General features: G+C 40.7%; 1 protein-coding gene across 1 annotated transcript; it reads right to left on the bottom strand.

Annotated features, from left to right (window-relative positions):
- Positions 1-728: 728 nt before the first annotated feature.
- Positions 729-24507, bottom strand: C7 (complement C7). Its single transcript, XM_009469021.2, has 18 exons — positions 24314-24507; positions 23981-24036; positions 23140-23215; positions 22044-22185; positions 21089-21230; positions 20115-20253; positions 19340-19474; positions 18667-18910; positions 17896-18009; positions 17327-17493; positions 16075-16303; positions 15328-15499; positions 14869-14956; positions 13354-13486; positions 12159-12350; positions 9592-9688; positions 4054-4238; positions 729-2102 (listed from the first exon to the last, which is right to left on the bottom strand). Exons 1-18 carry the CDS (start codon positions 24317-24319, stop codon positions 1915-1917), a joined length of 2505 nt encoding a protein of 834 aa, XP_009467296.1. The 5' UTR covers positions 24320-24507; the 3' UTR covers positions 729-1914.
- Between the last annotated feature and the right edge of the window lie 1212 nt (positions 24508-25719).

Genomic DNA, 25719 nt, shown 5'->3' with positions numbered 1-25719 from the left:
TTAATATTTTGTCTGTCTTAAATTTATTTTATGGACGTGGAGGTCTGTTCATGATGATGTATCGAGATGGTTATCAGGCAACCTTATTGTTTTTTTGAACTGCTTCTTAAGCAGGAATTCTCAACATTTCTTGAGGCCCTGTGCCGGTTTTCTACATTTCCCTATGTTTGAAGACATGAATCACCAAGTCACTGTTATTTCTGTGCTATCTATCAGGAAATTTCCAGGTGATTTTCTCTTGCCTCCAGCAGCTATGGAAGCTATTGCTACCCAGTGGATTCGTGGTCTAATCACATGTTGTGTCAGCTGCCCCAGGAAAAAGGCTAGAAAGTGTGGACAAGAGAGTTGGGAGCAATCACGGGGCAAACATCAGGCTGCTCTCCAAACATGCTACTCCTGAGCAAATAATACAGAGCGAATAACTGATTAAATTAATTTGCCTTTTACATCTATAAGCTGTTTGCAAAAATTTACAAGTTGCTCAAAAAACAAAAAAGTGTCAATAAGTTCCAGACAGCATAAAGGTCAGGAGGTCCTTTCAGTTAATGCGGTGGCAACCTTGCCCTCCAACATAGCTGCTCCCAGCAGGGGGAGTCACCAAGGGAAAGCATACTGCTCCTGTTCTGGCTTAATCCTCATTGCCAGCACCACAGAAAGCAAAGCTTTTCCAGCTGAGAGTAGGGTTTATGTGAGGAAGCTACAGGTACAAACACGAAAACCAAGAAAGATGTTTTATCTGGTAGGTGTTTATTGATAGTAAGAAATAAAATCTGTCACTTAAAAAGCATACAGGCTTCCTGCTGATATTATTGCACTTGCTTGATCACCCACTTACTGTCCAGCCCTTTGTCCTTATTTGCATCTGAGAACAGTCAGGAGGTATCAGACTGCCAGGACAGGTACCTGAATGGACTTGCAAGGTATGCTGTATGTGAGCAAAGATGTCACTGCCTGACTACACTAGACAGCATGCTTAGCGGTGTAGGGAAAGAGTGTGAGAGGCTCCTTTTATTTAGGAACAGTCTTAGAAGATTGTCCACAGGTATCTCCAGGGGGACTGTAGGCAGAGTGTCTCCATTTCTGTGAACATACGCTTTCCCTAATAGCTGCCTTTGAGAAAGTTTTGCTGTGGTGGAAGGCCTCTGTGTGCAACGGTCTGTAAGCAAACTGGTCTTGGCACAAACATAAATGCATGTGACAAATGCAATGGAGTTACTTGTGCTTACAAATGTAGCTCATTATGATAGCTGTGACAATATAAAATGGCAATTTTCATGAAGCAGCTGTGTGTACAAGAAGCTGCAAGCACAGGAAGTCTTCTCATTACTTTAAGCTGACTTTACTATTAATGCACATTGCTTTGACCTTTAAGAGCTTCAGGCTCAGCAACAGGCTCAATGCTGTGCATACTGTTTGCTCAACTGAATAAGGTACAATAGGAAGAAGTTAATTTATTAGAAGAGAAAAATCCTGCCTCTTACTTTGTAAAGCCTATTCTATTTTTCTGCAATCTAAATCTAATCAGTGCATGCATATGTTTGTGTGGCTTTAAGTAAAATGTATTTACAATGTTAGACACTGCAATCCATCACTATAAATGCTACTTTGGCAATTGCACTTCAGCAACATTTTTTAATTCTGATGGAAATGTGAAGTAAACTTGTCAGTGCTAAGTCTGGGACCTAAGCAAGAGCCCTGTCATGAGTGGCAGCAGCAAGTGTGGGTCTGCCTAATGAAGAGCATCAGGCCCTGATTCAGAGCCGACCAGAGCTGATGCACGCAGTCTCATCAGCTGCGGTGGCCTTCACAGCAGAGCTTACATTTGATAGAGCGAGGTTCAAAGTATGTCCTGCCCAAGAGTTGACACATTTTGACATATCCCATGGCAACAAGCAAAATGAACCGTAACATATCTTATTTGCCCTGTACGTCGCAGGGCCTTATGCTGACAAGGGTGACAGTTTCCCCCTGGCATTTGAGCCGCCCAGCCTCACACTCCGTCATGGTCCGACGAGCAGCAGAGCCGCTCACTTCAGCACAGATCTGGATGCCTCCCTCCTTGCACGACCCATCTTCATCACAAACACAGCTGTTGGATTGCGCTAAGCAAAAGCACAGAGGAAAAATACTCAGAAGGGCATCCAACTCAACAAAAAACAAACTGAAAATTTTCCAGAAAAACGGTAGGATTGATAGCAATTTTCTGGAGGGTGTTCAGTGCAAGAAAGACATCGACCTGTTGGAGTGGGTCCAGAGGAGGCCCATGAAGATGATCAGTGGGCTGGAGCACCTCCCCTGTGAGGACAGGCTGAGAGAGCTGCGGTTGTTCAGCCTGGAGAAGAGAAAGCTCCAGGGACACCTTATTGCAGCCTTTCAGTACTTGAAGGGGCTTATAAGAAAGATGGGGACAGACTTTTTAGCAGGGCCTGTTGTGATAGGACAAGGGGTAATGGTTTTAAACTAAAAGAGGGTAGATTCAGATGAGATATGAGGAAGAAATTTTTTACAGTGAGGGTGGTGAAACACTGGCACAGGTTGCCCAGGGAGGTGGTAGATGCCCCATCCCTGAAAACACTCAAGGTCAGGCTGGATGGGGCTCTGAGCAACCTGATCTAGTTGAAGACGCCTCTGCTCATTGCAGGGGTATTGGACTAGATGACTTTTAAAGGGCCCTTCCAACCCAAACCATTCTATGGTTCTATGATTCTTCTCCTAACCAGAAGTAACATTAGCTGATGCTCAGGTTCAGTGGAAAAAAACAGAAGTGGAAATGAGTGGTGCACTGCTGGGGCTTTCTCTGCTCAGAGAGGCTGATTGTGCTTGTGGAAAAAGCTTGCTCATGGTGCCTGAGATACTGCTCTCAAAGACTTCTCTGATGTTACTGCTTGAATTGGTTTGTGTATCTACTGCTCCGGAGTCCAGATAACACGTAAGATGAGAGATCTGTCCTTGGACAGGAGCAAACTGATCATTCAGACACTTATAACTTGTATCTTTATTTACATACAGGCTGTTTCACTAAGATCAAAGGATCTACTCCTGCAAATAAATGTGCATAGTTGTATCAGTGACAACAGTTAAATAATTAGATAAGAAGGTCCCATCTGAGATGTATTTTTCATAACTGTGTCTTTGTTTTGGTGTTGTATGGGTTTTTTTTTTTGCCTGTGTTTGTCTCTGCTGAAGCTCCAGCCAGTTTTGATTATCTTTTTTTGTTATTGTCTGTTCAACCCTGTTAGACAAAACAGATGAACTCCTATCAAGTAATCTTTATTATTTTCAAAATATGACAATAACTGTGCCTCCATCTGGGGTACTTCTAAAAACCTAATTTACTTCTTTATCTTCCCCTTGCTGGCAACCCTCCATTGAATGCAATGTAGTGTAGGACACTCAGGGAAATTAGATCAGCGAATTTGAAAACTTCCACTGCAGACAGATTGCAAAAGGCTGGGACTATTTCCTCTGAGGGAAAAGACATTTGATCATCATATGAGGAACTGGGCATAGGCAGTGAAGTACAAAAAAAAGTAGGTGGCTTTCCAAGATACTATAGAATAAGACATTCAATTCCTTGCCCTAAGATGCTCCTGGAAAGACTGCTTGTCAAATTTCAGGAAAGGATTAGCTGTTCTTGTGGGCAGTAAGAACTCCCACAATTACTGTGTTAAGGAATTTAAAACAGGTGGATACAGTGAAAAAAGAATAGGGCAAGGGTTTCACCTAAAACATCCAGAGGACCAATAGGGTAACCCACTTAATAGGGACTAGGAATAAGCTTTAAACTTCCTTAAACTAGGAATAATATCCTGTAGATAGTGCATTTTGTTACGATATCCTGCAGGGTTTTCTCTTCCATGGTTGGAGCTTCCTGCCATGTTTGGACACCAAACACCAGGCTGATGGTTTGAATCAGCTTAGCAGAAGCCTGGTGCTTCTGGGAGGGTCTGGAGATACCATAGCAGTACAGACCTACAGCTAATGTGTAACTGGTGGTAAAGATCATTTTTGTCATATAAACAATTTTGCTTACTGTTGTGAAGAATCTCTTACCGTCGCATTTTTCCCACGAACGGCATGATCCACATAATATCTCAGCTGCCTGAGGTGTTTTGCAGTTTTCTGCATTAGTAAGGGAATATTTTCTGCCCATGCACTCCAAGGCATGCATCTTGCAAACAGTTAAAGGTGTGTTTCTCTTGGTTCTTTGATCTGTAGCACAGGTGTCCAAGGAAGGACTGAAAACAAAAGCAGGGATCATGCCATTTAAATGTGTTTTATCTTGGTACCTCTTAAAAAGAGCTGAAGGAGTGGAAAACATTCAGGGTCCAGTTCCAATTTCACTGTTCATTGAAGTACATCCTAAGAGTGCAGCAAGGGAACTTGAGACATAGACATGTGAATAATTCAGACACCTTCCTTTTCCACAGGATGCTGCACCTCAGCAGAGCCAGGAGGACAGGGATATTACTGAGTATTTGCCATTGCCCTCAGTAACAGTGAGAGTGAGACTTTAGTTAAAAAGAGTTCAGATCTCAGTTATTCTCTAATATATTACACATGCATGCATCTGAGGACACACACAGAAAACATTTCATATACACATAGTGATATAGACACACATGAACATATATTAAAATATTTTATAAGTATTTCTTAATTATAAGACATTAGAATATACTTAAAGACCTTTTCTATGTTGTCCTTTAAAAGCCTTAGCTTTTACTAAATAAAATATTATGATGTAACATCAGAGACCCAAGATATTTCTGGAAATAGGCATACATCTCCACAGAAATGTTATGAAAAAACTGCTCTACTTATTCAGGGAATTTGTTTGTTTATTTCTTGAAATTCAGATATTGTTCTAACACACACAAAAATTCGCTTGTAAAAGTGGTAATAACAATTCTTGGACAACCTTAAACAGTGTTTGCTTTGGGGACAGTTCCAGGAAGTTGTTATCATTTGTGTTTCATGCTCTAAGTGTAGGAGGGGAGGAAAAAGCCCTTCCGTTATTTCTGGATTTTAGTCTCAAACCCCAAGCTTCTCCACTTATTCTCAATGCAATCAGGGGCGTCTGTGTGGACTGAACAAAAAAAGTTCCTCTGCAGAACAGGACACGCCTGTGCTCTCCTGGACGCACTTCACAGTCATAGATAAGGCGCTGCGCAGAGTACAAGAGAGCACTCCCTGGGGATGGAGAGCTTTGAAATATGGCTTCAAAGGCTTATTTTCAGCACAGCTCCTTCTTTTGAGCTCACAAACACTCCCACAGAAACTTTTAGTGTCTAATGGGTCAGTTCTGAGGGTCAGCCTCAGCTAAACAGGTGTTTGGTGGGGACGAGAGGCTGATGGCCCTAATGAGCTTCACCGGGCTGCCTGAAGGGGAGGGTAACAGTCCCTGTGAAAGTGGCTTGTCAGAGTAGGGAAGAGGAATTTGGAAGAGGGAAGGTCTAGTCTTCCTTTTCCCTGGGAATTAGGAAATGGGTTTCGGGAGATCTATAAATAAGGCACTGAGGAAAAGTGCCTGCTCTAAGCTTTGGGAATGGTTCTTTGAGAGATGGTTTTGAAGTCTATTAAAAGAGCTGGCTTTACAGAAAGTTTAAACTACCTGGAGTTTAAACTGCTTGCTGGAGCGTGTCCAAAGAAGGGCAATGCAGCTGGTGAAGGGTCTGGAGCACAAGTCTTATGAGGAGCGGCTGAGGGAGCTGGGGTTGTTTAGCCTGGAGAAGAGGAGGCTGAGGGGAGACCTTATCGCTCTCTACAACTGCCTGACAGGAGGCTGTAGCGAGGTGGGGGTCGGTCACTTCTCCCAAATAGCAAGTGACAGGACAAGAGGAAATGGCCTCAAGCTGTGCCAGGGGAGGTTTAGATTGAATATTAGGAAAAGTTTCTTCACTGAAAGGGTAGTCATGCACTGGACCAGGCTGCCCAGGGAAGTGGTTGTGTCCCCATCCCTGGAGGTATTTAAAAGACATGCGGATGTGGTGCTTAGGGACCTGGTTTAGTGGTGGACTTGGCAGTGCTGGGTTACCGGTTGGACTTGACGATCTTAAGGGTCTTTTCCAACCTAAATGATTCTATGATTCTGATTCTACCTGTAACAAAGTGCACGTTTAAGACATTTAAAATTTCCCACAGAGTTAATTAGCTGAGCCAGAAAACTTTGCTGCATCTACCTGCAACCAAATGTATCTTCAAAGATTATTAACTGTATTACATGTCCTACTTAAGTTAGCATTCTCAACTGCAATGGATCCCTTAACAGCTGTGCTTAGTCAAAAACCAGCCACTAAATACCTAGTAAAGTTTGTTCCCTGAATTTTCCTTAATGCTCTTTTGTTAACATAAAGAATTAGGTTAACCCTCTTATTCTGAGGCACAACAAGAGGAGACCCCAATGGATATGCAGCACCAAGGAGCTGATAAAGGAAGCTGGTGCATTTGTCTGCATGATATTGTTTGCTTGCCTGGCTGCACGGCCTATGAGGTAGTGGTGCACTGATTTATAATGTGAAAGTTATCTTTACAGACAGAGGTATAAGAAAAACTTCATCTTTAAATATCATCTTGAATTTGGAAGAACAAAGTGTGATCCAGGGAAAGCATCTAATCTGTAATTAAGCTGTTTATTATGTTTAAAATTGTTCAGATGCCTGCTTTAATTGCCTGAGTCATAAATCTCAATATCTGAGTCTTAAGGTCAAAATCTTGTATACAATGCACCTTAATTTAGCTGAAAAGATTAAGGCCAGACACAAGTGCACTAATCTGTCTTCTTTGCATCACTTTAGCAACACCCAAAAGAGGGGAGGGAGGCTGATTTAACCAGCTGCCAAAGGCTGGACCCAGGGAGTTCATGGTCCCATGTTGCCAATCTCTCGCTATGGTATAATCCCTCAAACTGTCTTGAGAGTGCTTGACATATTTGCTATAGCTGGGCCAGCTAGGAGAAAGCCAGTGGAAATCAACATGTTCAGATGCAGAAGAAACAGGATGGAGAATCTGTACTCATGAGAGAAATTAATAATTTGCACTCATTGCTGACAAAGAATGTTACAGGGCTGGGAGCATCACAGCAGTGCAATAAAAATTATTAGAGGCAATGAAGAATCCTTGTGTAAAGTGAATGTGAGAAATTCAATACCTTTTACCTGAAAAAGAAGGCTTGGATAAGAACAAGCTTTTACTAAAGCACATATTACGAAAAATTAAATAGCATATGTAAGTCAGCAAATACCTTCTCTCCCTTTCACCTACAATGAGAGGCAGGCAACTTTCAGTAAAACTAAAAAGTGAAAAATTCAGCATGCTCGAAATTATTTTAACTTCTTAAAATTATATTCAAGACCATAAGTTTTAATATAACACAGGCCAAGAACTCTCAGGAGAGACATAGATGCTACACAAATAAATTTGGAGGAAAAAAGAGGGGATAGTACTTAAAAATTATCAAATCTCATGTTTCACTGTGGAGACAGTCTTTAGCTACTGGAGGCTGGGGTTTCATCTGTATTAACACACTAACTCTGCTCTGACCCCTTGCTTGCACTAGGGCCAATTCACACAGAATAGCTGGTGTCCATGCTGTTAAACTCTCTTTGCCCCCAAAAGACGGGAACTACATCAGACTGGAATGGTCCCTGACCTTAGTAACTCCTGTGCTGTGCCTGTGAATTATCCAGGAGTTGGCCCTTGCCAAAGCTCTACGAGGAGCTGCTTTAGCAATTTAGCAGCTCTGGTGCCCAGGATCACTCCCATGCTTTGATGAGGATAGATGTAGTCTAAGGCACCACATCATGAGGGACAAATTACCCCTCACCAGGCTGTTGTGGTGGTCTTGTGCTGTCACGGGAAGTCTTGGTTGCTGGTCTCTTGGAAACTGAAAGGATGTAGGATGGTTCTGAAACCATGGTGTTCCTGAATTCCCACGTGAGCTCTTGTTCCCAGCTCTCTTCTGAGCAGAGGCTGCTACTGGAAGTCATTGCCACAGCAAAGCAAGCCGAATTACTTCTGCTCTCTGAGGAAGGACCAAGATCTGCTTACATGTCTTACTCCTACAGCCTTAACAGGCTGGCAGATTAGTCTGCTTTGACAGCTGATGATTTATCCTTCTATTATTAGATGTGTTATTTAAGACAGAGTGAAAAGATGGCTTCAGGTAACAGAAATGACTGTTATCTATCTTCCTGCCATTTCGAACATAAGTATAAAAAATAGAAACAGGCAAGTAGTAGATTAATTATAACTGAAGCCTGAATGCATAACTGAATGTAATTTATTTAACTCCCAAGGTTATTGTGACTCTGCCCAAGGCCTTCCCTAGCATTGTGGACTCCCCTCATCTTCTATGTAACTAACTTCAACACACCCCTGAACCAGAGGAGGGGTTGTTGCCTCACTTTAATGAGTATTGAGACAAAAAGAGTAAGACCAGATTATTTAAAATATTTAAGTGTTTAAGGATAGGAATAGAGTCTTAGCAGAGTTGTTACAAACCTGGTACCTACCTTCACATGTAAGACAATGGCCTCATACCCTAGGGAATCTACAAGGCCTGAACTAAGCTCACCAATTTTAATTTTGAGATGTTGAGAGAGTGCTAATTTTGGCTTAGAACTAGAGTCACCATGCAGGGCACTCTTGAGCTATGTGGCTGATGGAAAATACACGTCCTCCACTGAGAAGTTCTGCTATCTTGAAATCACTTGAGACAACTTCAAAATTTCTTCCTCCTACTACACAAGGATAAGACAAATTTGGTCTGTTATCCTAGAGTTTCCAAACTGCTCAGCACCTGCTGTGACATAAACCTGGCCAGATTTCATATCCAGAGCTCACACTCAAAGTGATGACTTTATAGGAGACTTCATCTGGTCTATGCAAACCAGCCCCGATGTTGGAGTACTGAGCTCCTTGGCACATCTGGCCATCAGCACCAGGTGGTCTCAGGTGTCTTCTTGTTAATCCTCTGTTTTGGTTCTGTTACCTCCACATTTAGCAAAGAACTGAGAGAGTTACTAATTTCCTTACATTTCTTCTGCATTGCTTATTGCAGAATATAGGCTTAGATCAAACAGGAAACATTAAACTCTGGTCTGCAAGTTATAAAGTTAGGAAAGATGACGTGACTGGCCTGTGCAAACTGCTGTGTAAACGGGAGATTAGATTATTGTGCCTTTCATAACTCTTCAATCTCTCAGCAGGAAAATCTGCTTTATTTCACTAGCTTACTGCTTTGATGATTTACGTCCCAAGGGCCTCAGCTCTAACTTTCCCTCAATCTTCTAAATCTTCAAAATATCATTTTATCTTTTTCCATCATTTTCACAGATCAAGCAGAGCTGAAATTATGCCTTCATCTTCTGTCATCCAACCAAATTCCATCACTCCTAAAACCCACTGACAGCTCTGACAAGGCAGGTAAGTGATGAACAGGACATTGATTGAGCTGTAAAGCAAACAAAGTACAATGCCTCCTTCTCATATGAGTAAAGCTTTCTCATCTGTCATGGACTGAAGACTTAAGAAATGTAATTGGTCTTGAATAAAGTGAGAAAGTCATTGCCAAATTCAGCCTGAACTTACCCACACTCATAGGGCATTTTGCACACACATTGCGACTGATGTACTTTCTCCCATGGCTGACATTTAGGCTCTGTCACTTCTGGTTTCACACTGGGCACTGAAGTAGAAGAACACAGACAGTGCTATTAAGGGTCAGAAAAACAAGGGCTGTTAAAGGTCTACTCTGAAATTTTCCTATCAGTTGAGCTTAAAAAGGCATTTATAAAACCATGACATAACGCCACATCCTGCATGTTCATTATATATGGCATTTATAAAACCATGACATAACGCCACATCCTGCATGTTCATTAGAAGTGTCTACTGCATGGAAGGAATCAACACTATTAAAAAGATATGATACACTTTGCAGTTACTGTTCAGTAATTTATCTATAGGTCATGAGTCAGATAGAAGGAGACAGGTACTATGTTCAAGCTTAAACATTCATCTCATTTCTGCAGCAGCTGTTTGTTTCTGCTAAACTTAGCAGTGCTGAATCATAGCTGGCAACAACTTTACCATTAGGTTTCAGAGTTACTGACTTCACTATTGTCACTAGAAAAGCTAGGGCTCCAAAGTCCTATGTAGAAACGTGAACCTGAATATCTTCATACACTGATGGTAATGAAAACTACAAGTTCCATCATTAGTCCTCAATCTGCACTAACTTTAAAAATAAAAGCAATAGTGATTCTTGGGGAATTTTCATCATTGCACATGTACTATTATTTGAGTGCTGAGTTGTATTCCAAGCTTGAAAATGAAATAGGCCTTTGCTAAATATTCCTCTGGAGATTTCTGCAGCAAGTAATGGCATGAATTTGCTATATCTGTATGGACACACTTTCCAAGAAAGCTTTATCCTTACTTGTGTTTTAGATTACGTGCCCTTAGTTTTCTACTTCAACATGAAACCTTAATGCCCCTGAACATTGTTGTCTTGTAAAAAAAAAAAAATAACAAACCTCCCTTACAGATGAAGACTTGCTAAGCAAAATAGACACGCAGAAATTGCCAGATAAGGAAAAAAAATTGCAGTGCATTTCAGTACAGACAGCAGGCATAACCCTGTCTTCCTGCAGAGGGGTAATTTCCACCAAAAATCACTGCATTTTCTCCATTCCTGGGGCTATTTGTGGTACACTTGACTGTTACTGACACTATTGCTGACTAGATACTCTCATCCAAATGTATGTGTGCCACTGTGTCTGTTTATACATATCTTAATTTTTACCCTTCTTCTCTCATATTCCTTGTTTTTTAACTGTTGTTAAAACAGTTCTCTTATTCTAATCTAATAACTCCTCTGTTATTCTAATCTAATTGTTGTCCCTTTTCTGTTTTTTTTAACTTTTGTACTAATGTAATGCCCCCATACAGCCAGGCACAAGCTGTTTCTAAAGAGGGAAGCATTTGAAACTGTTTCTAATTATTACTGAAATTTGAATACTTGTTGTAACAAAACAAAACAAAAAAAAAGATGAAAATCAGTCACTAAGGCTAAGCCTAAGGAATAATTGGCAACAGTTCTTCAGCACTGGTACTTCGGCACTTTAGCAGCAGTGAGCCGTTCGTGTACAGCTATGTTATTCCTTCTGAAATCCTTACACTTCCTGTGTGCGTGGATATGACACAGCAGGAGATGACTTACACTGGGAATCTCACAGGACTGTTGCCTTTTGAGGTCTTAGCCTGACTGTCACCTGTCTCTTCCCTCAGGTGAGGCAACCTCAGGCAGCAGTTGGCTGATAAGGAGAGGACAGACGTGAAATGTAGGAGACTTCTACAACAGTGGCTGTTGTCCCCAACAAGGGTGTCCCCAGGGATATTAGAACATCTGGGATCTCTGGTGAAGATGCAACTGGCGTGAAGCAGCAAGCTGCTTGGATGCCTGTATGTCACCGATCCACATCATAGGAGTGCTCAAGAGAAAGCCGTGTCTGCCTTCCACAGCTGGAAAAGATGACTTAGACAGAGATGCTCTACGCTGTAGCCCAGGTCCCTCTCTGCCAGTGCCTGCCAGTATCAACCCAGAGCTTAGAACAGCTGTTACTATGAATTTGAAGCAGCATTTTCCCATTGCTTCCAGTTCCTGGAGGTTTCCTCCACATCAGCTGTGTGGCTGTCAGATGAGCACAAGGAGTCATCCAGCCCTGTCCTCCTCTGCTATGAGAGGCTGTGGTGCACTGAACAGCTTCCAGATAGAAAAGCCGTACCTCTAAGATGCACCTCACATGGTGGTGGTATTACACAACATGGGTGAATGAAGTATACTTGGGTGGCAGAATAGACAGCATACATCCCAGGCAATCTCTTAAAGTATCATTAGTGACAATACTTGATAGCAATACGGGAGTGGGAAGAAAAAAGCTGTAGGGAAACCTCACAAGAAATGTCTTAAGGCATCTTGTTTGAGCAGCCCACAGAAAACACGCTCACATTTTCTGTGCTTCCTGCTGGTGATGTAAGTATGGCCTCTCTATCACTATATCAGCTATAGCTCTGTCTATATCTTGTCTACATAAGCCATAGTCTGTCCAGGAAAGAAACTCCTGCTTTGCACTTGCAGGACTGCAATGGCTTACCTGGTCTCTTGCACTGGATATTCTTCATGTCAGGAGACCACTTGAGACTGGGCTCGCACAAAATGGAGTGTGCCCCTTCTAAGTGCATGCCGTGTGGACAAGAGAGAGTTATTCTCTCACCAATCTCATACACAGGTTTCCATGGCTCTCCTTGCAAACCCCCCTCGAGGATGGGCAGGAGACATGCAGTTTCTAAGGATTGAAGCATTTAAGATAGCCACAGTGAATCAGTGCATTGCAGAAAGCAGTCACATACTTTATCTTTTACTAAATTCCTTAACAATTTGAATGGTAAGATTAGCTGATTTTACTTTAGAAACATATCAATCATGTTAGCGCAGGATATTAACTCATCATACCAGCCAAACATGTGCAATACCAAGGACAGAGTGACAATATCTTCTCCTACTGCCTGCAGGTCCAGCCCTAGCTTGAAGAGGACTTCTCTGTTCTTGGGACCCATGCTTCTGTTGAGGTTCATACTAGAGAGTAACACCCTAGTAGAGAGAGGTCATACATACAGGACCCTGGGAGACCATGTACTGGTACACAAAGAGATGGCTTTTAAACAGTGTGGACTAGCATTTGTGGGCAGTCAGTCCTGGTTGGAAGGAGTAAAGGATGGTGTTGAACTGCAGGTCTGAAAATTCCCAAGTCTACATGATCACACTCAAAGTTGACTCACAAATAACATGTGCAGGGAAAAAAAAAGAAACCCGAATGGTTACTGACCAGGTCAGAGGAAAAGAGTGAAGTGGGGAGATCATCCAAGATGTAAAGTGATCCTTGGAGTTGTGTTCTTATGACAAGGCGGTTATTTGAGAACTTTGTGGTTGACCAGTGCTGCCCACTGGACCTTTTTCTCAGTTGGCTTTAGACATAGACTCCTTCCCAAGGTTATTGGATATAGCCACAGTACTGAATTAAGCAACAAGGAAGTAATTCCTGGACTGGAATTTAGGCTCCCTTACTTCCAGCCTTCCTTAAAACCAGACTTTATGGGCATGTTTCTATTTTAGTATTACAATATCAGGATTCAAAATAAAAGTCAATTTAGACCTGATTATGTCTAAGGAACTGGGAAATGCAGGTTTGTATTTTTCCCCGTTTGTTGTTGGACAGCAGATGTTCAGAGATGTTTCACTGGAATTCAGGAATGGAGTTGTATTTCAAAATGAGAATCAGTTAGACATACCCTGGCAATATCTGTCTCCAACTTGCCACTGTAAATTACTGCCACACTTAGCAACAGGATCACCAACAAGAGAATATCCATGTCTGCAAGCATAAACAATGCTTTTCCCAACAGGGTATGAGTTTTCAGCATTCTGAAAGAAAAGGAACAGGTGAAATTTTGGATATACAAACCAGCAGTGTTGAACTCTCTTTGATTCTGGGATGCAGTAGCTGAGGACAGTGAAAAGTATTAGTGCCACTCTACAATGCACTGATGAGAGTGTCTGGAATACTGGGGGCAATTCTGGTTATCAATAGTCAGCAAATGTGATTAAAATGGAAATGATGCTGCAAATAAATTGGTAGAATACAGACTATTTGGGCTATCTTAACTTAGCAAAGGGAGGGTTAGAGTTGAAGGTACCCTGTGACAGGGGTCTGGCAGTGGTACGTCAGTGATGGAACAGTGCTCTCCTGCCGGTGTATAAACTGACTACAAATATGGCTGTTATCAAACATTAGAGGGGGAACATAAGCTCTTGAACAGCCTTCCAGGGGGATCAGTGGAGACTATATGGCTTTGCTAATTCTTAGGATGGCATGTTATCTTGCTAAAGGTTAATGTGATATGGTCACTTAAAAGAGCTGGATTTGAAGACACAGGTCTTTTCTCATTTTATATCTCACTCTCTTCTAAGGAGACATCTTACAAAAATTCAGACTACTCCACAAATTGCAGGGTTTTACCTTTAGTTTGTGAACCAAAAACTATATAAGGGACAACTATCGATTACTCCAAAAAAAATCACTGGCAAAAGAGGGAGCACAAAATTTTGGATCTTACCTCAGGTTACAGTTGTGCAGGGACAACTAATGGATTTTGAACTAATCCTTTTATCTATTGAGCAAAAAGACTCTAGACAACCTCGTAACATGGAGAAAGCATAATCCATTGTTCCAAGGGAGGAATTTAGTCTCCCTTGCTAAATAGGCCCCATTTACAGTCAGCCAAATACCTTGCCAGCTCACAGTTTCACCAGGGAACAAGAAATGCAATGGTGAGTTACAGGATGTAGAGTGAAAATTCCTAAAATCTGTTTATAATTTTGCTATGGTCTTGCTGGATGACCTTGGACAGTTTACTTTCTGTGCTGTTTTTTCTCTAGTTTCCTGTGCTTTAATATGTAATTTATGTTGGTCAGAAAATTTTTAGTATGTGTATAGAGTAAAGGACAAGTAGATTACTTTTCTCTGTAGGTACCATTGTCCAGGAAAAGAAAGATTTTGTTCTGGTTTTGGTGGTGGGGCTTTTTTGTTTTGTTTTGGTTTGGTTTGGTTTTATTTTCAGTAAGAAGTCTTCGCTAATGTCATATAAACTTCAGCCAGGTAGAAATGCAGACAGCTGCTATATGGTAGCTTTGATACTAAGCTTACCAAGATAAATACAAATTTGCAAGTGAATATCTGTATTAACTGTAATAGAGACACTGCAGGTAGGGATAAGACAGATAACAGAGTAATAGAAATCACTTACTTGAACAAATCCATTTTCCAAGAGAGGAGGAGGTGAACAGAATTCTGTAGGTGTTATGGATAAATCAAAACAGTGTGGTTCAATCAAGCTATGAAGCAAACGAAAGTACAATTTAGTTTGAATTTAGTCTCCCTTCCTTTCAAAATTCTACACTTCTCAGTGAAGCCCATTTTCAAGACTATTATGCGTCCCATTTACATCACAATTATACTTAAATCAGGCACTGCCAGGCTATCTGAGAAAGTGCTAAATAGAATGGTGTCAAGTTTACTGCCTTTACCCCATTTTCTACTCTTACCTCGTATCAGATTCACAGCTTCTGAATTTCATTCTGTTTCAACTTAAATATGAAAGCTCAGTAAGTGATCTTCCCCCTGAATTCAATAGCTTATGCACCCTTCTGAAATAAATTTTTAAATCTTTCTGTAATCGTGCTCTAAATGTTTTTTTTCTCCTTACCGAAAATGCTGCAACTCTTCATCTTCACATGGTCTGCTTTCACGCTGCTCTCCTATGCAGGCCTTCCCACCACCACGCGGGGAGGGGTTGTTGCAGGTTCGACTTCTTGATTTCCTTCCCCCTGAACAAGGACTCCAGGAAGACCAGCAGCTCCAGTGTCCATCAACAACTCCTGTGCAACATTTGTGAATATTTCACATTAAACCACTCTGTAGGTGGTTTAAAAGCACAGGCTGTTGAAAGCTAGTGATGGTCCAAACTGTGCCCTTACAGAAGATTCCAGATTGCAATGATCTAATCTTTCACCTTTCTCAAACTTGCCTTTTACGTAAGTATAATTCCACAGAGTCTATATGTTACCAAAGTCTGAGAGAACATAAAAATAGCTATCCACTATAACTAATTACAAAATTAAAAAGCAAAAATTTTTGAAGTTATTGATACTCATTCATTTAGTATATATACTTACTTATAGAAGGTTACATTTTGAGTGGTTAGTATTGTCCACTGCATTTAATAATAATAATAATAAAAACAGTTCTTTGTTAAGTACTGTTTGGACATGTTAAGCAAAGACTCAGGCTCAGCATGACCCTCCCCATGCTGTGTATCTGCAGCAATATCTGACCCAAGCAGCCACTGCACATCAGCCACTCATTCAGGTTGTGCAGTGAGACAAACAGACTCTGGACGCAGGAGAGCACACTTTGCCACTTCTAAGCTCTCACAAGTTTAAAGAGTGCTGACCTGGCTGATCTTGCACGAGAGTTCCAAGCTCACAAGCAGCTCCAAAGGTGTAAGGCTTGCAGTAACAAACACACCGAGTTCCTTCCACGGCTGCCTCACCACCATTCTGGCAAGGCTGACATTTGCAGGGATCATTTTCAGCCATATATTCTTCAATGGCTTGTTTTAGGTAGTGCTTCTTGACTGATGAGCAGGGCACTTCCTTTACCAGCTCATATAATGGTGTTAGCTACACACAGCAGAGAAACATTTCTGTTAAATAGTTATAATTGGGATATAGGAGTTCATGAGCACATTTTGTCACACAAAATAATTTGTGATGTATGCTCCTGCACATGGGAGTTGACGGATGCTCTAATTTGCTAGCTAGCTAGCTAAAATCTTATGTTAGTATTTAATATTAGCCTTTTTCTGGAAAGTTGGCTCTGCTTAACAGCATCCCTTGAAGCTAGTGGTAGATTAGGCATGTTTAGACACATTTGAGCTATGAGATTATGGTTGAGATAAAAGTGTAACACAAACCACCAATGTACAGTAACCCAAATTCCCACCCAGCTATTCCCAGCCTAAAACGTTGGACATTTAAACAATCCATTATGGTATTTCATTGAGCAGTGACTGAAGGTAACAATAAGCGAAAACATTTTGCATTCTTATTGCCTATTTTATGATATTCTGTGCTTTTACATTTAATTGAAAACCTCCTCACAGAAACCTTTTGGGTTTATAACATTCTTCAGCCTGTCGGCAGTTCCCAAAAGGGACTTAGACAAGGTAGCAGTGAATATGGCCATGCCCAACTTTGAAATGTCTGGTTTCCAGAATCTCCAGTGATGCTAAACTTCTGGATGCAGAGAGGACAAGGGATAAAAGGGATAAACAGAAGTTGGCAAGCTGAGTGGAAGCCACACAGACCTGCCAATATGCATTTCAGGAAAGAGACCATCTCAAATCTGGGCTTTCTCCAATACCAGGGTGACCCTCTATTCTTAAGCAGAACTCCACTAAAGTCACTGAAGGCTGGTAAGATTGTAGGTGTTGACCTCCCAAAGGACTTAGATTTGTGATGCAACTGATCACATTAGCTTCATGGCATTTTCTTCCTGTGAACTTTTCTTTTCTGTTTTATAAAGAGATCTAAAACCAAAATGATTGCAGACTACAGCGTGATTAACCATCAGCTATAGCTTAATCATTTCTCCCCTTGAGGTGATCCCATCTGCTCATCTCTGCTTCAGGAAAATAGCCTTACCTTTTGCTTAATTACTCTGGGATAGTCTGTCACTGATCTGGCCCAAAAGGAGTACCTCTGACTGTTCCCAGCAGGGTTATTCAGCTCTAGATAACTAAGGCCAGCAACAGCACCTGGGCTTCCTCCTTCTATGTAGGGGTCTCCTTTAATCTTATTACCACTGCTTCCTGTAGATTCAGGATGGAAAATACAGAAAATACCAGCATTGCCATACTTACAAATGGAAACAGAAGCAATACATGCAAAAACTATGCTAGCAAGTAGTGAAAGGACTCATTACTGCAGATCAACCACCTGTGCTTGGATCAAGAGCTCTGACATTGATAACATGTAAGAAGTATCTGGTTTTGCAGGTGTCTTGGCAGCCCTGACTTAGGGTGTCCAGAAAAGTGCTGGTTACTGGGAAAGCATTAGCAATGATTGATGAGTGTTGGAAAGCCTTTTAAACCAGGCACTTTGTGTCTGGGTTCAGCATGTTAAGATAGAGTTCAACAAAGCTATCAACACCTACTCCTCTTTTTGGCAGCTATTTAGGAGGAGATGAACAACTGTCACTGTTAAACATTTACCTGAAGAAGTCTGTAGCAGTTCATCCAGTTTGGAGCATTCCACTTTCTTCTTTTTCACAATGAATGCATTCCAGCCTGATGTGGTGCACTGGTACATGTCTGTTATGCTCATACCTGCAGATAATTGATCCATTACCAATATTGTACACAGAAAGTGTGTTGGATTCATTTCCGAGTTTCCCATTAACTTAAGATATCATGAAGTATTTTGCCTAAATTAGCAGGCAACTAACTAACACGTCCTATGAGAAGGTCCATGTGTTGCTAAAGGCTATGGATGGAGGCTGAGAGATGGGAGGTATATCTGGAAAAAGTTTATTGTTTGTTTCATCTCTTTTCTCAGCAGTCCCTAATTCTACAGCAGCGCTCCACGCTGAGTACCATTATACGTATCACTGTGGTGTTTGCTCTGTTTGCAATTCATTTTGCTTTACACAGTTTTACCCAACCTTCATCTTCAAGTAACTTTTTAGCTTTAACATTATTTGAGATTTAGATTGGCACTAGAAATCAAGTTTAGCCTGATGAGGTAATTAACCAACTATTAAATCTTTGCTACCCAGAGCACTGCAGGTCACAGATATGGATCTAGAACTAAATGTTGTGGTTTGAGCACTTTTTCTAATCTTCTTTCTTTTGTCCGTGAAGAGAATGTGGTGACTAGTAGAAGTCTCTTACTTAATTTTAGATATTAGCTGGGAGAACATGCAAATAAATTTTTATTCTTGTTTATTCACTTTGTTTCTTGTCACAAATACTCCAGTACTCTACCTTCTGCTTTCATTTTGTCAGTATCCATATAAAAAATAACTTTGTAATGTCCTCCTAGAGATCCAGAGTGTAAGAAATGAGTCCCAAAATGTTCAATAAGTCTTCGGTAGACGCTGTACTCATAGATGACTGGAAGGTTGGCCAGTTCCTTCCAGAAAGGCTCCGCAAGAGTGAGAAAGTCTGGGCGGTTGTTAATAAACTGAGCAACTTCCACGCTGTTCTCAACAACCATCAGTTGCTTACTCTGGGGGAAGGAAAAGACCTCAGTCATGCTCCATGTCAATATCATGGTAGTTTCTACTTTTTTCACTCCAAGATACCGACAGAGGTAACAAAAAAACAGGGCAGTAAATCATAAGAAAAAAATGGAAAAGATTAATCAATTATGAGAAGAAGCCAATGTTTTTCTTCCTAAAATAGGGAGGAAAACAGCTAGTAAATAAATAAATTACTAATAAAGAGGTAAAAGGGAGAAAGTAAAAACAGCAGCCAGCCCTTCTTAATTGATAACGAAACCAGTGATCTCTTTGTAAAGGTTTTATGGGATTTTTTCTGTCATGCACTTTGTGCCAAAAATATCTGGATAAAATACATATTTGCATCTCACTATAAAAACACATGGAAAAAAATGATGTTTATGCAAAATACTAAGCCCATGACAACTTATACATACCTTTTCACTGTGTTGCAGAATTTCATTCTGTGAATATCTGTGGCCACTGTTTGATTTTTCATACCTCTCTGTGTGTTTCCTATAAGACCAGCTGCTGTTGAAAAACTCATAACTGAAATCATTCTGAATTTTAACCTAGAAGATGAAAGATAGAATTCTGTATAAAGAGCTTCATGAGGGATGTTAAAAATGGTACCTTACAGAGTAAAGCAAGTCCTTCCTGATGCAAAAAAATACGGTGTGTTTTTCAGGCTGAATACGTTTCAGATTTCATAAAAAGTACTGAACACTATTGGAAAAACATTATATATATGTATAATCTATATATTTGTGTACTATGTTATGAAGTAAAGTACATTAAGGTTTGCTTGACATGCTTTTGACAAATGTGAGACAAACCAAATCTCTGGGACAGTGACTTCATACAAAGCATATCTCTGGAAGGTCGCCACAAAGCACCCCAAAGCCTTCTGCGCATAAAATTTCTTAGGGTGATTCAGGCCACTACTTATGCTAAGGAGATGGCTTTAGATTCAGTCTAACTGTGAGAGAATTAGAAATCACCTCCAAGAAATTACAATTTTTTTTTCCTTCCATTTTAGCAAGATATACACTGGTTTGTATTTCAAAATAATAAGCAACTGCAGAGAGGGAACCAGTGTCATTCAGGTGCGTTTCAGGAAACCTACCTGCCAAGAGACCCTACAAACTTTGCATCATTCTCCCAGTTTTAATCATGACTCTAAGTATACAGCTGTGCTTAATGGAAACGTACCTGGAAAGTATAAGCAAGAACGCTTTCACTCAGCCTGTAGTATTCTCTCCCATCACCGCTAAAAACCTTTCTGCATTGTCCACCAAAGCTTTTTGTATGAATGACTCTTCCCCTAGTCTCACCAGTAATGGCATCAAAGCTACAAGATGAAAAACATGAAAGATCATTAAGACAGAGAGGTAGCAAATTATTTTCCAGGAGGCAATAATTACAGAGCTATTATAACTAAATACTGTATCTGCAGATTAAGATCGTAAGCTGATTTACCCAAGAAAAGGGGATATCAACTGATAGACTTCTATACCTGCAGAACTGCAGTGTGCATAGCATGTTACAATATGGAAAGCAAAACATTGCTCTTGATTTGTCAACAAAAATGAACGCATATCAATACCTCTCAACACTGAGACATTCATATCTATCACAACTGATTTTATTAAGTTTCGTTGTTCCAGCAGTTAATGGAACACAGAGACAACAGGGCATCCACTCCAAAATATTTTTTGTATTATATCTGAATTATATCGCATACTAAGTGATACAACTACGCTAAAGAAACTTAAGATAATTATTTTGCTAGGTTGCAGATGGGATGTATGAACAGAAATCCATATGGATCCACAGTACTAAATGCAACAGCAATGAACAAAAAGAATGAGCATTGCTGGCTCATTTTTTCCATGCTGACGATCATGTGTTATTGGTTGACATTTCATTTTGTATCTTAAAAAATGTTTTTCAATAGCAGGAATGAAAGATAAAAAGCTTTATTCTGTGCTTTAGATCAAAGGGCCTGTAGATTCTGGCTGCACTGAGCCACTGGTGTGATGGAGGCCGTTGTACTGAACACTTCTGCATATGGGACATTTTACCATAGGCCCAGGAAGCCTATCTCTACAGCCAAAGCTTGTAAATACAACAAAAATGTAAATGCATTTGGCACCAGTACTACTGAGCCTGGCACAGAACATTACCCTTTTCCTGTAAGTTCTGAATTCGGAGGTGTTTTATCAATATCACATACAGTCATCTTCTCTTCACATCGATCTTCATCTGCACCATCTTCCTCACAATCCTGATCTCCATTGCACACAAGAGATCTGCTAATGCACTGACCTAAATCAGAACAAAAATGCACGGGGAAAGAAGTGTTTGTTCGTTTAAAAATAAATCACCTAAAATCAAAGAAAAAGTCTCACTTATCTGCTACATTAATTAGCTTGTTCACTCCCATGGTGAACAGTCTGTGCCCAGGAGGGCTTGTGAAACAACAGTAAATGTAAATATAAAGCAACAGTTTATAGTACACTTGAGGGAACTACAGCCATTCAAGGCTTATGATATATTAATAAAACAGTTGACTTCTAGATTTATTTCCTGAGCTTTCATCCTTTGACCCTACCATTTGTGATTAACTGTGATTGTCTCTCTAGCAGCACCAAAATGTGTTTATCATGTTGCTCTGTGATAAACGTCTACCTACTGAGATAATGTGCTTTTTTGTGAAGGTAATGGAAGCTGCTTGGATGCGAGGACTGTTTTAGGGAGCATTAGTTTCCATGACCCAGGTGATTTCCAAGATGTTTGGATATAGCCTAGAACAGCTGTGAACAATCACATCTAAGGTTGCATTCCTGAATTACCTTCTCGTAATGAAAAAACTGTACTCTGGGGCAAATTAGTACAGCAGAATGGCTTAGGGAGGCTACCAGGACTACAGCATATTAGCTGCAAAGCTCTGCAACACTCCACATGAAACTAAAAACACGTGTAGTTGAGGCTGTAAAAAAAAAAAATCCTCCTAAATCAAATTTATATGTAGGTCAAGGGTTCTGCAAAGCCATTGCCCATTTACTAAAGTTCAAAGATAACGAGGTTATCTTCTTAACTTTATGATCAGAAAATGGTGAATAAGATCTTGGATGGTACCTGAGAAACACCTGAACCGATCACCACAGCCATCCTCTGTTGGGCATCCCCTTGTGGGGGTGCATGGTCTTGTTTCAAAAGCATCCCCAGAGCAGGGGTTTCCCCCGTACTGGCCATAAACTGCTACTGTCCGTCTCCGAATCTGAATGCAAATCAAGAGAGATCTTAGAAAATCCAAATGCAAATCGGGAGTAGTTCACTAGTGTCAAGACAATGCTACCACTCTACTGATGTAAAGAAATGAGATATTCATTATTTTTTTCTGAGAGCAACCACACTTGGTATTACCACAACATGGTAACAAACTCTCAAGTTAATAGAAAGACAACTATTTTATCTACAAGGTCTTTAGACTAATGCATAAGCTTGGCTGGTTAGTTCAAAAATGTAATATGTAACTGAAACCAAGAGAAAGTTGCTGACAAATTTCAGTTTTGTTTTACATTTTTAATAGGACCAATCATGCCTGATATGAATTTGCTAAAGTTCTTCAAAGTAAACAAAGTCATTAAGGAAGATGATAAAATCTAACATCAAGCAGGCTACTTTTTGCTTCTAAAAAGGATAAGTACTGTCTCATGGCACATCTTTAATTTTGACTAATCCCTCCTTAATTGATGCAACATCAAAGTAAATGAGAAGGAAAATCAAAAGCAAGTGTCTTGCACATCAGTAAAGTCACACTGTAAAAAATGTCAACTTGTTTTCTTTGAGGATAATACTTTGCAACCAAGTTTTCTTTCCTTGAGACGTGACTCCACTAATGAAAAATCAACAGAATTGGTACAAACCAGCATCAGCAGAGGAATGTCTCAGTTTACCAAACAGTTCAGTTGAGCTTTTTGGAACTACCACCAAATTAAAAAGTGCACAAGTTATTTTACAACATGAATATCATAGCTTTGAAAGGGAATGTATTGGGTACAGATTGGAGGATTTCCCTTCTGAGTTCTTTGTTCTTCAGCCTTCTCATTCTGCTGGGGTTTTTGTCTGACACCTGATTTGGGGTTTTAAAGATACAGCGGCTCCTTAATTACCAGGAAAAAAGCATATGCTTAGGAAGTCATGAGTACAGAAAAGGTGTGCCTGTCTATACCTGCTTTTGAGTACAGCCATCACACTCAGACCAAGGGCCAAAAGAATTCCAGCGGCAATGGACTGGAGGGGAAGGGCTGCTCCAGTAGTATTTTTTGCATTAAAAAAAAAAAAAAAAAGCAGAGGAAAATCATCAGGGATTTCCATCCATAAGCATTAGTGCAAAACTTTCCTAAACAGCAAAGCAGGCCTTCAATAACAATTAGACGTATGATCAGGCTCCCTCTAAAACGACTTGGATTTGCTTTTCATGTGTAAGAATGAAATCAGTCTCAGCTTGGGCTTTCCAGTCACTTAAAAGAAGAAACTAGATACATTCATCTAGCCTGAAGACCAGCAAGGACTTTGTGCAACCATAACACAAGCTTCAAAGACCAGCTTCATTGCCAAGCAGGGAGAGGCGAGATGGCACCTGGAGATCCGTAGGGAGCTCCCAGGGTCTGTGTGTGCCATGGCGTGCAGCAGACCTTCCCGCGGCAGCTCTCAAACGGCCAGTTTGCCCATGGGAGGCATTGAGGCTGCTACCTGCCCCTGGCGTCAGGGCTGGCCTGGGGCAAGCTGTGCTGTGTTTCACAGCTGTGCATTGCTGTGGCTCACACCACTTCTGTGTGCTCTCTTCCCAAAGGGCAGCTGACTCCTCTGGGCAGAGGTAAGGGATGGCATAATGACTCACTCTTGTCACCACGGATGGCAGTGTCAGTGCTGACACTAAACAGTGTCTCCTCTCCCAGGAACTATATCTGAAGACCCCTTTAAGCCCTGCCCATGTCATGCACCAGAAGTTGTCTGTTAAATTATATATGCTTAGTCTTCAGCATGTAATTTACTAAAGAAATATTCACCTGGAAAAAATGGAAAAGAAGCCTGAAACTTCCAGCAACAGAAAAATCCCCAGCACCTGAAAAAAAGAAGAGCAAAAGCAAACTTACTTTGCTTTTCAGCTTTTTCTGTTAGCTCATGCAGCTGTTCTTTCTGCAATCTTAACATTAGCCTGCTTAAGAAATAAAAGAGAGCATCACACTGATTTTCCTCAGCTTTGTTGTGCAAGTTGTTTTCTAGTTTTCTTCTTTCTTGCAATACTGCCCAATTACAGCTAAGTATTTCTCCATATAAATTAATATTTCATTGGACTTGCCATATTCACTTCTTCAGTACAAATTAAGTAATTGTCTTACCTTCATGTTAGATTAAATACTCAGATATCCAGCAATTACCAGGGAAAATGCACTTCCACTCAATTCAGCAGCCACAGGAGTCAGTCAGTCTGTCTGCTACTGTACGTCTCTTCTCACTCTGCCTTGATGTTCTGCTTTTCTTTCCCTAAAAAGGCTGAATATTGCCCAGGAATTTTAATCTTAACCCATCTAGTCCTCTCCAGGGACACAGCCTGCTTTGGGAGCTGCTCAGTGTTTTTAAGAGTTATAAATCAAGGCTTGGATGTACTGACAGGGGCTGGCACAAAGTTGTGAAGAGTGCTTACTGGAAGAACAATCGTCTTTTCCTTATCTTCTTTCTCACAGTTTCTTTCCTCTGAACAAGACTTTTCAGAGATCCCAGGCCACTCCTGGTGTCACATACAATACACCACAGCTATGTCCCCAGCTTCAGTAGCAAGACGTGCTCTAGAGCTAAGATGATGTTGCTAAGGTTTAATTTTGATCACGGATCTTCAATCTCCACTTCTGCAGTCATACTGATTTTTGTGTATCAGTTCTCACACTGAAAATCAGCTTACAGCTTTGAATGCAAGTTTTGGCCAGTTTTGGCATGGTCCTGCCTGTGAAAGACTTGCTGAGACCATACACAGCCCCTAATTTCAATGACACATCAGCAGCTGGCTTTTTGTGGGGTTGCTTTTACAGAAGTAAGAGCACTTCACTTTCTCTTTCCTCATCTTGCCATGCACTCTCATTTTTTCTTTTGACTTTTTTCACTTTCCAGAGCTGATCCATTCCAGTAACAGCAAGCAAATGCCACTGCTGGGGAAATTTACATGAATTTATCCTAGTGGAGCCTGGATGAAGCCCTCATGGAAAAGCAGCAGCCTGGTCTGAAAACTCTTCATATACTACATCTCAGATACTACCTCTATTTTCAATAGTTTAACACAGTCTTCAGAAAACTAAATGCTTCATGTCACAGCATCACTACATGGTGGCTTTTAAACCCCACACTCTGTTGGCATGGTCTGCTTTCCTTAAGAAGATGCCTAGATCTTGGGTCACATTACTCCATCCATGTGAGGGATGCCTATGTCCACTCCTCTGAAGTTAGCAACCCCAGAGCCAATTTAGCTAAGCCAGAGCCTGTCTTTGAGACTTTCCAGGTTTAGTAACTATGAATCTCTGATAATGTAATTCATATCCTTTCATCACTTCTGTACATATTTTACTGCTTTTGATCAAAATCCTCATGCTCCTATTAAGTTTTATGACCGATTTGTGCAACATTGTCTGTGGCCATTTGCCTATGAAGGAAATGATTAAAACTGAGTTAAGCCCTTTAATAGCTGGCCCAGAATACGGAAACTCTGGTGAATATTTTATTTCTCCAGACATGTCTTGATCTTGCAGTTAGCTCT

Source organism: Nipponia nippon, unplaced genomic scaffold (genome assembly GCF_047370975.1).
Source record: "Nipponia nippon isolate SJK-2023a ecotype South Korea unplaced genomic scaffold, ASM4737097v1 scaffold_20, whole genome shotgun sequence".
Classification (NCBI taxonomy): Eukaryota; Metazoa; Chordata; class Aves; order Pelecaniformes; family Threskiornithidae; genus Nipponia; species Nipponia nippon.
The sequence above is the reverse complement of the archived record's forward strand: the minus strand, read 5'-3'. Positions and strand labels throughout refer to the sequence as shown.